Source organism: Micromesistius poutassou (genome assembly GCF_964030765.1).
Source record: "Micromesistius poutassou genome assembly, chromosome: 19".
In the NCBI taxonomy this organism is placed as follows: domain Eukaryota; kingdom Metazoa; phylum Chordata; class Actinopteri; order Gadiformes; family Gadidae; genus Micromesistius; species Micromesistius poutassou.
The window spans coordinates 93,958-107,517 of NC_140289.1; the positions used below are offsets into that span (position 1 = coordinate 93,958).

The 13,560-nt window shown below is 52.2% G+C and overlaps 2 protein-coding genes across 2 annotated transcripts in view; one reads left to right on the forward strand and one right to left on the reverse strand.

Moving 5' to 3' along the window:
- The first annotated feature begins 278 nt into the window (after positions 1–278).
- Positions 279–10,081, forward strand: katna1 (katanin p60 (ATPase containing) subunit A 1). Its single transcript, XM_084483652.1, has 11 exons — positions 279–318; positions 1,675–1,850; positions 2,642–2,775; positions 4,033–4,204; positions 4,997–5,106; positions 5,696–5,801; positions 6,603–6,761; positions 6,975–7,101; positions 9,004–9,138; positions 9,292–9,418; positions 9,867–10,081. Exons 2-11 carry the CDS (start codon positions 1,689–1,691, stop codon positions 10,063–10,065), a joined length of 1,431 nt encoding a protein of 476 aa, XP_084339778.1. The 5' UTR covers positions 279–318; positions 1,675–1,688; the 3' UTR covers positions 10,066–10,081.
- A 612-nt stretch (positions 10,082–10,693) lies between these two features.
- The window catches only part of ginm1 (glycoprotein integral membrane 1), an 8,933-nt gene continuing 6,066 nt past the window's right edge, over positions 10,694–13,560 (reverse strand). The window contains exons 8-9 of the mRNA XM_084483640.1: positions 13,081–13,244; positions 10,694–12,149 (exon numbers count right to left, since the gene is read on the reverse strand). Of these exons, the coding sequence (XP_084339766.1) occupies positions 12,047–12,149; positions 13,081–13,244 (267 nt within the window). The 3' untranslated portion in view covers positions 10,694–12,046. The remainder of the gene's footprint in view (positions 12,150–13,080; positions 13,245–13,560) is intronic.

Consider the following 13,560-nt stretch of genomic DNA (forward strand, 5'->3'; position numbering starts at 1 on the left):
CTGATAAAATTACAATTATGTGAGCGTATTTATTTATTTACTTATGGGAATATATATATGTATGTATGAATCTGATATGTATATATATAAAATATATGTATTTTAATTTTTATTGATAAAACTAATAGTTAAAACCGATATATATATATTTTATAGAGATATAGAGATATATCTATATAGATATTCGCTTTTCGCTTTGGGATCTCCCTCGGCTCTTTTCGTTACATTTCGGAAACGTCCCGCTGGTCACCGGAACTCGTCATAACTTTCACCAGTGAGTGAACGAACTTGTTTTTTTGTTTTCAGCGGAGAAGTCAAGTAAGTTTCACTCTTTTATCACATTCTAATTAATTACAAATGACGTTTAATTGTCTGAACTTCCATTAACTTGGCCCATTGTATGTATGTACTCGTCCAGACAGAGTTTTTTTTTAATCAGCCGGGTGCGGGAGTCCACCCTGAGTTGTGCAGATCAGGGATGTAGAATATGCTCAATAATAAGTTTAATAGTTCATATTTATGTGCAGATGACAGCTCGTCTGGTTCTGTCGCTTTATGATCAACTATAATTCTTTACCGCTGTATAGTCTGATACAGAGAGGGTTTAGGGCGAGGTTTGGTAAAAAACACTTTGTTACACCACTCACCTGTTGCTTTGATCATCATTTACCTGTTCTATGATCACGATGGACGTGTTGCTTTGAGCACAACTCACCTGTTAGCTGGTTTACTTCTTCCATGTTACTTTGATCAGTTGACATCTTACTGGTAATAATTATAATAACGACAGCATTAAACAAATCCACCTTAGTCGTAGTTGTAGTCCAAACCACAGGACGTGTAAAGCGATGGGTTGTGACTGTGTGATACTTTGTTTGATAATGTGTTGTGTTTGGTAGTGTTGACTGTGTGTTACTTTGTGTTTGGTAGTGTGTTGTGTGTTTGGTAGTGTTGACTGTGTGTTACTTTGTGTTTGGTAGTGTTGACTGTGTGTTACTTTGTGTTTGGTAGTATGTCATGTTAAGCCATGGTCTGTTTGTCCACTAAGTCATGTGGAAAAGGTTAGATGTTTGTTGAAGCTATTGAATAAAGGGGATTACAGTCCATTGTGCTTATGTATATGTGTGTGTGTGTGTGTGTGTGTGTGTGTGTGTGTGTGTGTGTGTGTGTTGATAGGGTTTAACAGTACGTGTGTGTGTGTGTGTGTGTTGATAGGGTTTAACACTATGTGTGTGTGTGTGTGTGTGTGTGTGTGTGTGTGTGTGTTGATAGGGTTTAACACTGTGTGTGTGTGTGTGTGTGTGTGTGTGTGTGTGTGTGTGTGTTGATAGGGTTTAACACTGTGTGTGTGTGTGTGTGTGTGTTGGATAGGGTTTAACAGTACGTGTGTGTGTGTGTGTGTGTGTGTTGATAGGGTTTAACACTGTGTGTGTGTGTGTGTGTGTGTGTGTTAGACAGTGTGTGTGTGTGTGTGTTGATAGGGTTTAACACTATGTGTGTGTGTGTTGATAGGGTTTAACACTGTGTGTGTGTGTGTGTGTGTGTGTGTGTTGATAGGGTTTAATACTGTGTGTGTGTGTGTGTGTGTGTGTGTGTGTGTGTGTGTGTTGATAGGGTTTAATACTGTGTGTGTGTGTGTGTGTGTGTGTGTGTGTGTGTGTGTGTGTCCTGCAGACCCCTCCAGCAGGATGAACCTGCGTGAGATCACGGAGAACGTGAAGCTGGCGCGGGAGTACGCCCTGCTGGGGAACTACAGCTCGGCCAGCGTGCTGTACCGCGGCGTGCTCACCCAGGTGCAGCGCCACCTGCTGGCCCTCCGCGACGCCGGCTTCACCAACCGCTGGCAGCAGGTGAGTCCCGCCCCGCCCCGCCCCGCCCACGCCCCGCCCCCGCCCCCGCCCCGCCCCGCCGTTGGGGTAGGGGATCAGCACTGAGTTCTATGTTACTGTGTGGTTCTCTGTTACTGTGTGGTTCTGTTCTGTGTTACTGTGTGGTTCTGTGTTACTGTGTGGTTCTCTGTTACTGTGTGGTTCTATGTTACTGTGAGGTTCTGTTCTATGTTACTGTGTGGTTCTGTGTTACTGTGTGGTTCCACAGGGGTTGAGTCCTATGTTACTGTGTGGTTCTCTGTTACTGTGTGGTTCTCTGTTACTGTGTGGTTCTCTGTTACTGTGTGGTTCTCTGTTACTGTGTGGTTCTGTAGGGGTTGAGTCCTCTGTTACTGTGTGGTTCTCTGTTACTGTGTGGTTCTCTGTTACTGTGTGGTTCTCTGTTACTGTGTGGTTCTATGTTACTGTGTGGTTCTATGTTACTGTGTGGTTCTGTAGGGGTTGAGTCCTCTGTTACAGTGTGGTTCTGCAGGGGTTGAGTCCTCTTGTTACTGTGTGGTTCCGCAGGGGTTGAGTCCTCTTGTTACAGTGTGGTTCTGCAGGGGTTGAGTCCTCTTGTTACTGTGTGGTTCTACAGGGGTTGAGTCCTCTTGTTACAGTGTGGTTCTGCAGGGGTTGAGTCCTCTTGTTACTGTGTGGTTCTGTAGGGGTTGAGTCCTCTTGTTACTGTGTGGTTCTGTAGGGGTTGAGTCCTCTTGTTACTGTGTGGTTCTGCAGGGGTTGAGTCCTCTTGTTACTGTGTGGTTCTGCAGGTTCTGCAGGAGATCAGCGAGGAGAACAAGCAGGTGGACGAGATCATGGCGACGCTGGCGAGCTTCCAGCTGAACGCCGCTCCGTCCAAACCCAGCGAGGATGGAGACCTGCTCTCCGCCCACGTCAAGCGCAGGTCATGAGGCTAGCTGTAGGAAGGCTGTCACCACGCTACACTCTATAGCTCCACCCTCCTATTGGTCCACCACACGCTGACATCAGGCTACACTCTATAGCTCCACCCTCCTATTGGTCCACCACACACTGCCCTCCTATTGGTCCACCACACACTGCCCTCCTATTGGTCCACCACACACTGCCCTCCTATTGGTCCACCACACACTGTCATCAGGCTACACTCTATAGCTCCACCCTCCTATTGGTCCACCACACGCTGCCCTCCTATTGGTCCACCACACGCTGTCATCAGGCTACACTCTATAGCTCCACCCCCCTATTGGTCCACCACACACTGCCCTCCTATTGGTCCACACACGCTGCCCTCCTATTGGTCCACCACACGCTGTCACCACGCTACACTCTATAGCTCCACCCTCCTATTGGTCCACCACACGCTGCCCTCCTATTGGTCCACACACGCTGCCCTCCTATTGGTCCACCACACGCTGTCATCAGGCTACACTCTATAGCGCTACACTCTATAGCGCTACACTCTATAGCGCTACACTCTATAGCGCTACACTCTATAGCGCTGGCGGTGCAGTAGCTGTACTTTTGGGAGGGGAGGGGGCAGGCGGGGGGGGGGTTGGTCATATGAGTCTGATTAGTACCACAGTGTGCTGCTCTCAGCTTATTGTTCCTGATCTCTGCCCTGGAAATGTAGCCAATCACACGCACACTCACATGTACACACACACACACACACACACACACACACACACACACACACACACACACACACACATCTCCAGATTCACACACACACAAACACACATCTCCAGACACACACACACACACACACACACATCTCCAGACACACACACACACACATCTCCAGACACACACACACACACATCTCCAGATTCACACACACACACACACACACACACACACAAACACACATCTCCACACACACACACACACACACACACACACACACACACACATCTCCAGATTCACACACACACACACACACACAAACACACATCTCCACACACACACACACACACACACACACACACACACACACACACACACACACACACACACACACACATCTCCAGATGCACACGGTTGTGTGTTGTGTGCATCTGGAGAGATGTGTGTGTGTGTGTGTGTGTGTGTGTGTGTGTGTGTGTGTGGTGGTAGTGTCCTGGTAGCGATGTCGTCCCTGTGGTGTGTGTGTGACGTTCCTGCCCTGGCGTTCCCGCAGGTCGTCTCCGTGTCCGGTCAGGGCGTCGCCCCGGGACGGCCGGCCCAGCGCGGGGGTCCGGCAGCAGCCCAGACAGGCCCCCCGGGGCGCCAACGGAGACGGGGCCCGCCCCCACAGGGGCAAGGAGAAGAAGGACCCCAAGGACGGCAAGGAGAAGCACAAGGACGACAAGGTAGCCTCACCTTCTAGCTCCGCTCCACCTTCTAGACCGTCTCCACCTTCTAGATCTAGCTCTGCTCCACCTTCTAGATCTAGCTCTGCTCCACCTTCTAGAGGACCTAGCTCTGCTCCACCTTCTAGACCTAGCTCTGCTCCACCTTCTAGATCTAGCTCTGCTCCACCTTCTAGACCTAGCTCTGCTCCACCTTCTAGAGGACCTAGCTCTGCTCCACCTTCTAGATCTAGCTCTGCTCCACCTTCTAGACCTAGCTCTGCTCCACCTTCTAGATCTAGCTCTGCTCCACCTTCTAGACCTAGCTCTGCTCCACCTTCTAGAGGACCTAGCTCTGCTCCACCTTCTAGATCTAGCTCTGCTCCACCTTCTAGATCTAGCTCTGCTCCACCTTCTAGACCTAGCTCTGCTCCACCTTCTAGATCTAGCTCTGCTCCACCTTCTAGATCTAGCTCTGCTCCACCTTCTAGATCTAGCTCTACTCCACCTTCTAGACCTAGCTCTACTCCACCTTCTAGATCTAGCTCTGCTCCACCTTCTAGACCTAGCTCTGCTCCACCTTCTAGACCTAGCTCTGCTCCACCTTCTAGACCTAGCTCTACTCCACCTTCTAGAGGACCTAGCTCTGCTCCACCTTCTAGATCTAGCTCTACTCCACCTTCTAGACCTAGCTCTACTCCACCTTCTAGAGGACCTAGCTCTGCTCCACCTTCTAGAGGATCTAGCTCATCACATCACTTTCTGTGGTGATGTCACTTCCTGTGGTGACGTCACTTCCTGTGGTGTTCCCAGGCCAAGGCGGAGGACCGCGAGGTGAAGCGGTTTGACGGCAGCGGACACGATAAGGACCTGGTGGAGGCGCTGGAGAGAGACATCATCTCCCAGAACCCCAACATCAAGTGGTACTATCACTAACTATAACTATTACTAACTATATCTATCACTAACTATAACTATCACTAACTATAACTATCTATAACTAACTATCACTATCTATAACTATCTATAACTATCACTAACTATCACTAACTATAACTAACTAACTATAAATATAACTAAAACAAACTATAACTATAACTAACTATAACTATAAGTAACTATTACTATAACTAACAATAACTATTACTATTACTATAACTAACTATTACTATAACTAACTATAACTAAAACAAACTAACTGTAACTAACTATAACTAAAACAAACTATAACTAACTATAACTATTACTATCACTAACTATAACTATTACTATCACTAACTATAACTATCACTAACTATAACTAACTATTTCTATAACTATAACTAACTATTACTATCACAAACTATTACTATAACTAACTATTACTATAACTAACTAACTATAACTATAAGTAACTATTACTTTAACTAACAATAACTATTACTATTACTAACTATAACTAAAGTGGTAGTGAGACTCTCAGACCAGCGCTACCAGAACGCTGTAGTGACCGGTGGTTGTCGTGGTGACCAGGGAGGACATCGCGGACCTGGAGGACGCCAAGCGGCTGCTGAAGGAGGCCGTGGTGCTGCCCATGTGGATGCCCCAGTTCTTCAGAGGGATCCGCCGGCCCTGGAAGGTACCGCCCTCCCATTGGTCCACACGCTGGCCTCCCATTGGTCCACACGCTGCCCTCCTATTGGTCCACACGCTGGCCTCCTATTGGTCCACACGCTGGCCTCCTATTGGTCCACACGCTGCCCTCCTATTGGTCCACATGGGGGCCTCCTATTGGTCCACCACACGCTGCCCTCCTATTGGTCCACACGCTGGCCTCCCATTGGTCCACAAGCTGGCCTCCTATTGGTCCACCACACGCTGCCCTCCTATTGGTCCACACGCTGCCCTCCTATTGGTCCACCACACGCTGCCCTCCTATTGGTCCACACGCTGCCCTCCTATTGGTCCACCACACGCTGCCCTCCCATTGGTCCACCACACGCTGCCCTCCTATTGGTCCACCACACGCCGCCCTCCCATTGGTCCACCACACGCCGCCCTCCTATTGGTCCACCACACGCCGCCCTCCTATTGGTCCACCACACGCTGCCCTCCTATTGGTCCACCACACGCTGCCCTCCTATTGGTCCACACACGCCGCCCTCCTATTGGTCCACCACACGCCGCCCTCCTATTGGTCCACCACACGCTGCCCTCCTATTGGTCCACCACACGCTGCCCTCCTATTGGTCCACACACGCTGCCCTCCTATTGGTCCACACACGCTGCCCTCCTATTGGTCCACCGGGGATATGAGCTCAGAGACTTCTAGATTAAGTGTGTGTGTGTGTGTGTGTGTGTGTGTGTGTGTGTGTGTGTGTGTGTGTGTGTGTGTGTGTGTGTGTGTGTGTGTGTGTGTGTGTGTGTGTCCCCTCCCCAGGGGGTCCTCATGGTGGGCCCCCCAGGTACCGGTAAGACCCTGCTGGCCAAGGCGGTGGCCACCGAGTGCCGGACGACCTTCTTCAACGTGTCGTCGTCCACGCTGACCTCCAAGTACCGCGGGGAGTCAGAGAAGCTGGTCCGCCTGCTGTTTGAGATGGTAGGCCCCGCCCCCTCAGTCCGCCAAGCCCCGCCCCCTCAGTCCGCCTGCTGTTTGAGATGGTAGGCCCCGCCCCCAGCCCCGCCCCCTCAGTCCGCCTGCTGTTTGAGATGGTAGGCCCCGCCCCCGCCCCGCCCCGACCCCCCCCCCCCGGGTCAGACCCGGGGGGGGGGGGGGGGTTCTGAGGGGGTCTGACGCTGTCTCCCCCCCCAGGCCCGGTTCTACGCCCCCACCACCATCTTCATCGACGAGATCGACTCCATGTGCAGCCGGCGCGGGACGTCTGAGGAGCACGAGGCCAGCCGCCGCGTCAAGGCCGAGCTGCTGGTGCAGATGGACGGTACCGCCACACCTCTAGAACCTCCTCTAGTACCGCCACGCTATCACCTCTAGAACCTCCTCTAGTACCGCCACGCTATCACCTCTAGAACCTCCTCTAGTACCGCTATCACCTCTAGAACCTCCTCTAGTACCGCCACACTATCACCTCTAGAACCTCCTCTAGTACCGCCACGCTATCACCTCTAGAACCTCCTCTAGTACCGCCACGCTATCACCTCTAGAACCTCCTCTAGTACCGCCACTCTATCACCTCTAGAACCTCCTCTAGTACCGCCACGCTATCACCTCTAGAACCTCCTCTAGTACCGCCACGCCTCTAGAACCTCTAGAACCTCCTCTAGTACCGCCACGCTATCACCTCTAGAACCTCCTCTAGTACCGCCACGCTATCACCTCTAGAACCTCCTCTAGTACCGCCACACTATCACCTCTAGAACCTCCTCTAGCACCGCCACACTATCACCTCTAGAACCTCCTCTAGTACCGCCACGCTATCACCTCTAGAATCTCCTCTAGTACCGCCACACTATCACCTCTAGAACCTCCTCTAGTACCGCCACGCTATCACCTCTAGAACCTCCTCTAGTACCGCCACCCCTCTAGAACCTCCTCTAGTACCGCCACGCTATCACCTCTAGAACCTCCTCTAGTACCGCTATCACCTCTAGAACCTCCTCTAGTACCGCCACACTATCACCTCTAGAACCTCCTCTAGTACCGCCACGCTATCACCTCTAGAACCTCCTCTAGTACCGCCACGCTATCACCTCTAGAACCTCCTCTAGTACCGCTATCACCTCTAGAACCTCCTCTAGTACCGCCACGCTATCACCTCTAGAACCTCCTCTAGTACCGCCACGCTATCACCTCTAGAACCTCCTCTAGTACCGCCACACTATCACCTCTAGAACCTCCTCTAGTACCGCCACGCTATCACCTCTAGAACCTCCTCTAGTACCGCTATCACCTCTAGAACCTCCTCTAGTACCACCACGCCTCTAGAACCTCCTCTAGTACCGCCACGCTATCACCTCTAGAACCTCCTCTAGTACCGCCACGCCTCTAGAACCTCCTCTAGTACCGCCACGCTATCACCTCTAGAACCTCCTCTAGTACCGCCACCCCTCTAGAACCTCCTCTAGTACCGCCACGCTATCACCTCTAGAACCTCCTCTAGTACCGCCACGCTATCACCTCTAGAACCTCCTCTAGTACCGCCACGCTATCACCTCTAGAACCTCCTCTAGTACCGCCACGCCTCTAGAACCTCCTCTAGTACCGCCACGCTATCACCTCTAGAACCTCCTCTAGTACCGCCACGCTATCACCTCTAGAACCTCCTCTAGTACCGCCACGCTATCACCTCTAGAACCTCCTCTAGTACCGCCACGCTATCACCTCTAGAACCTCCTCTAGTACCGCCACGCTATCACCTCTAGAACCTCCTCTAGTACCGCCACCCCTCTAGAACCTCCTCTAGTACCGCCACGCTATCACCTCTAGAACCTCCTCTAGTACCGCTATCACCTCTAGAACCTCCTCTAGTACCGCCACGCTATCACCTCTAGAACCTCCTCTAGTACCGCCACGCTATCACCTCTAGAACCTCCTCTAGTACCGCCACACTATCACCTCTAGAACCTCTAGAACAGTTACTGTGTTGTGTGTTGTGGTGTGTAGCAGTGTGTGTTGTGTTGTGTATGGTGTGTAGCAGTGTGTTGTGGTGTGTAGCAGTGTGTTGTGGTGTGTAGCAGTGTGTGTTGTGGTGTGTAGCAGTGTATTGTGTATGATGTGTAGCAGTGTGTGTATGGTGTGTAGCAGCAGTGTGTGTTGTGGTGTGTTGTAGTGTGTAGCAGTGTGTGTTGTGGTGTGTAGCAGCAGTGTGTGTTGTGGTGTGCAGGTGTGGGCGGGGCCACGGAGAGCGAGGACCCCTCTAAGATGGTGATGGTTCTCGCCGCCACCAACTTCCCCTGGGACATCGACGAGGCCCTGAGGAGACGTCTGGAGAAGAGGATCTACATCCCCCTGCCCTCCGGTACGCCGTCAGTCCCTGCCCTCTAGCCCTCCAGTCCTCCACCCGGGTGGTGTAGCCCCTCCCCCTCCACCCTGGTGGTGTAGCCCCTCCCCCTCCACCCTGGTGGTGTACCCCCCCCCTCCACCCTGCTAAGGCGTGTGTCCCGGTCTGCAGCTAAGGGTCGGGTGGAGCTGCTGAGGATCAACCTGTTGGAGCTGGAGCTGGAGGGAGACGTGGACATGGACAAGATCGCCCAGCAGATGGACGGCTACTCCGGGGCGGACATCACCAACGTCTGCCGGTACGGCCTGTCTCCTCTCTCCTAGCCTCCTCCTCTCCTCGCCCCTAGTGTCCTCCTCTCCTCTCCTCTCCCCTGGCCTCCTTTTCTCCTCTCCTCTCCCCTAGTCTCCTCAAGTCTCCTCTCTTCAAGTCTCCTCCTCTCCTCTCTTCAAGTCTCCTCCTCTCCTCTCTTCAAGTCTCCTCCTCTCCTCTCCTCAAGTCTCCTCCTCTCCTCTCCCCTAGTCTCCTCCCTCTCCTCCTCTCCCCTAGTCTCCTCCTCTCCTCTCCTCTAGCCCCCTTCTCCTTCTGTCCTTTCCTAGACTACTCTCCTCATCTTGTTAAGTTCTTCCAACAAATTCTCTCTCTCTCTCTCTCTCCTCTCTCTCTCTCTCTCTCTCTCTCTCTCTCTCTCTCTCTCTCTCTCTCTCTCTCTCTCTCTCTCTCTCTCTCTCTCTCTCTCTCTCTCTCAGGGATGCGTCTCTGATGGCGATGCGGCGGCGCATCGAGGGCCTGACCCCGGAGGAGATCCGTAACATCTCCAAGGACGAGATGCACATGCCCACCACCATGCAGGACTTCGAGGCGGCGCTGAAGAAGGTCTCCAAGTCCGTGTCGGCCTCCGACCTGCTCAAGTACGAGGAGTGGATCGAGGAGTTCGGCTCCTGCTGAGGGGGCGGGGCCACACCTGGGGTGGTGGTGGGGGGGCGGGGCCACACCTGGGGGTGGGGTTGGGGGGGGCACACCTGGGGTGGTGTGTGTGTGTGAGTGATGAGAGAGATATATCACGGGGGCCAAAAGTAAATAATAAAGTTGATCAAATGAGCTTATTTCTGTGGTTCTTCCTGTAGCGTTTACTTTCCTTCACTGATGTTGACCAGGGTTACCGTCTTAAAGCTACGGTAGGCAATTCATTTGGCATACATTACAGGCTGTAATAAGCCCGTCCATTCATTTAATTTGGCCCGAATGAAATGGTTGGACGGCCTGTCTGTCCGTCTACACTACGCTACCCGGCTACCTGCGCACTCATTGGTTGGAGTCTTTCACAAGGCTAGACACATCCAGGGCTACAGCTAGCGTGCGTTTGGGGCAGTGGCTTTGGAGGGAGACCTGAGGAAAGGAATCTTAAATCCAACATTTTGAGAATCATAAAACTAGGTCATGGTGTTATTGGTTATTTTTTTATAAATAAAAGTAAAATGGATAGTTTGGAAAACGAAACTGAACAATTAAGGACTTGACCGACCCTTTAAACCTCCAGTATATAAAAAACCACACACTGCTGGCTTCAGTTAAATCCAAACGTTTTATTTGTTTTTTAACCATGCTCGACTTTATGATGCATCGTTATAAAGTGCTTTAACAGTTCTTCAAAATAAAAGCTCCACAATTCAGAAAATGTCATGTTTTCCCAAATGACGACCTGGTCAAACACCAAACGGTGGCATCATGCCACAGGAGTCCCAGTGGGCATGCAGTGAGGCCCTCCAGCAGCCAGTGAGATGCTGGGCGGGGTCTGGATGGGGGTCCTGGGTCCAGGTGACCGGTGGTACTGGACTACAGGGTCCTGGTGAGAGCTACTGCCCACAGCATCATAACAGTTCACCACTAGGACCTCTAGAACTAACTGGGGTTACCTTATCACTTCTAAGAAAATCCAAACGTGTATACTGCATGTCGTTTAGAAGAAGAAGAAGAAGACTTACCAATATAAACGTATGTTATCCCACATCGCTCTAGAGAAAAGTTCCAGAACGTTTGACATCGTAGGAAGAGTGGACCGCCTCTTCCTTGAAACTCAGTAACCTCGTTTTCACATTCAATTAACAAACACAAAACTCCGCTCACGTAGTTTACAGCAAATTACACTCGACGTTACGCTGGCGTGCTGTACATCGCTTAGTCTGGGAGCAGTGTCGGTACATCAGGAGGGGAACTCAGAGAGTGGCAGAGCCGCCCAGAGGGGCGTCAGTGAACGCTAACTCAACTTCTAACCGGGGGGGGCTAAGCTAGGTAGCTGTCCTCGGCTTCTGCCGTCAAGACATGCTAACTAAACGTCATCGAAGCTAGGTAGCTGTCCTTGGCTACAGCCGTCCAGACATGCTAACTAAACGTCATCTAACCGGGGGGGCTAGGCTAGGTAGCTGTCCTCTGCTACAGCCTTCAAGACATGCTAACTAAACATCTAACCAGAGTTTGAGCTAGGTGGCTGGGTAGCTGTCCTCGGCTACAGCCGTTCAGACATGCTCACTAAACGTCGTCTAACCAGGGGGCTAAGCTAGGTAGCTGTCCTCGGCTACAGCCATCAAGACATGCGTCACAGGTAATGGAGGAAGAACAGCTGTTTCGATCAGTATTCATGTAGCAGAAGCTAGCTCTGCTAGCCAAAAACATTCATTAAACACAAATCATTTTACAATTATTTGAATATCTTGTGTTTGCTTTGATGGGTTCTGATCCTGGGGATTTGATCCTAGCCAGGAGCGGAGAGCGGGCCTCAGACCTTGCAGGAGGTCTGGGGGGTCTGCTGGACGCACTCGAGGAGGGGGAGGAGGGGGGGGGGGGGGGGGGGGGGGAGAGGGGGGAGGGGGGAGGGGGGGGGGTCTGAAAGCATGAAACAAGCATGGAGACGCTGGGCGTGAGGGCGGAGTCATTCGGCAGCTCCTGAGGTGGGCTCCGCCTCCATGTTCTCCAGCAGCGTGTGTTTCTCCTCCTCGGGGCAGCGGGGGACCTCGGAGAGATGGTAGGACCTCCTGGAGGAGAGGAGGAGGAGGAGGAGAACCGTGTGGTGAGGGGGGGGGGGGGGGGGGCACGGAGCCACAGTAACATTCACATTAACGCTTTCACCCAAAGAGACGTACAGTCAGCAGCACGTCTGTCAGGAGGAACAACGGTATACCTCTGTGGGTACAGTGAGGACGTTCATAGAACCAAGAGCCAGCACTAACCATCACTAGGTTAACCCGTTCCCCGTACACACTAACCATCACTAGGTTAACCCGTTCCCCGTACACACTAACCATCACTAGGTTAACACGTTTCCGCGTATACACTAACCATCACTAGGTTAACCCGTTTCCCCGTACACACTTACCATCACTAGGTTAACCCGTTCCCCGTACACACTAACCATCACTAGGTTAACCCATTCCCCATATACACTAACCATCACTAGGTTAACCTGTTTCCCCGTACACACTAACCATCACTAGGTTAACCCGTTTCCCCGTACACACTAACCATCACTAGGTTAACCTGTTTCCCCGTACACACTAACCATCACTAGGTTAACCTGTTTCCCCGTACACACTAACCATCACTAGGTTAACCTATTTCCCCGTACACACTAACCATCACTAGGTTAACCTGTTTCCCCGTACACACTAACCATCACTAGGTTAACCCGTTTCCCCGTACACACTAACCATCACTAGGTTAACCTGTTTCCCCGTACACACTAACCATCACTAGGTTAACCCGTTTCCCCGTACACACTAACCATCACTAGGTTAACCCGTCACTAACTGAACTGCCTTACTGCCGTACGGTCAGAGTATCTCTAACCCTACGCCGCAGCAGCACTGCGTTGATGAACAACGGACAAATGGGTCATCCTGTGATGACGCGCTGCGATGATCCCGCTCCTGTGATTGGACGGGCCGTGTGATTGGCCCCGTCGCTCACCTGTGTTCGCAGGTGGGGAAGAAGAGGTCGAGGATCTTGACGATGACGGCGGAGCCCACCACTCCGATCACCACCACCCACATGACCAGGAAGAAGAGCGGCAGGGACTCGGAGCAGAACCGCCGCACGCGCTCCCGGGCCTGCTGCACCCACACACACACCGCCTGGGAGGGGGAGGAGCCTGTTAGCATCACGCTAGCTGCACCCACACACACACCGCCTGGGAGGGGGAGGAGCCTGTTAGCATCACGCTAGCTGCACCCACACACACACCGCCTGGGAGGGGGAGGAGCCTGTTAGCATCACGCTAGCTGCACCCACACACACACCGCCTGGGAGGGGGAGGAGCCTGTTAGCATCACGCTAGCTGCACCCACACACACACCGCCTGGGAGGGGGAGGAGCCTGTTAGCATCACGCTAGCTGCACCCACACACACACCGCCTGGGAGGGGGAGGAGCCTGTTAGCATCACGCTAGC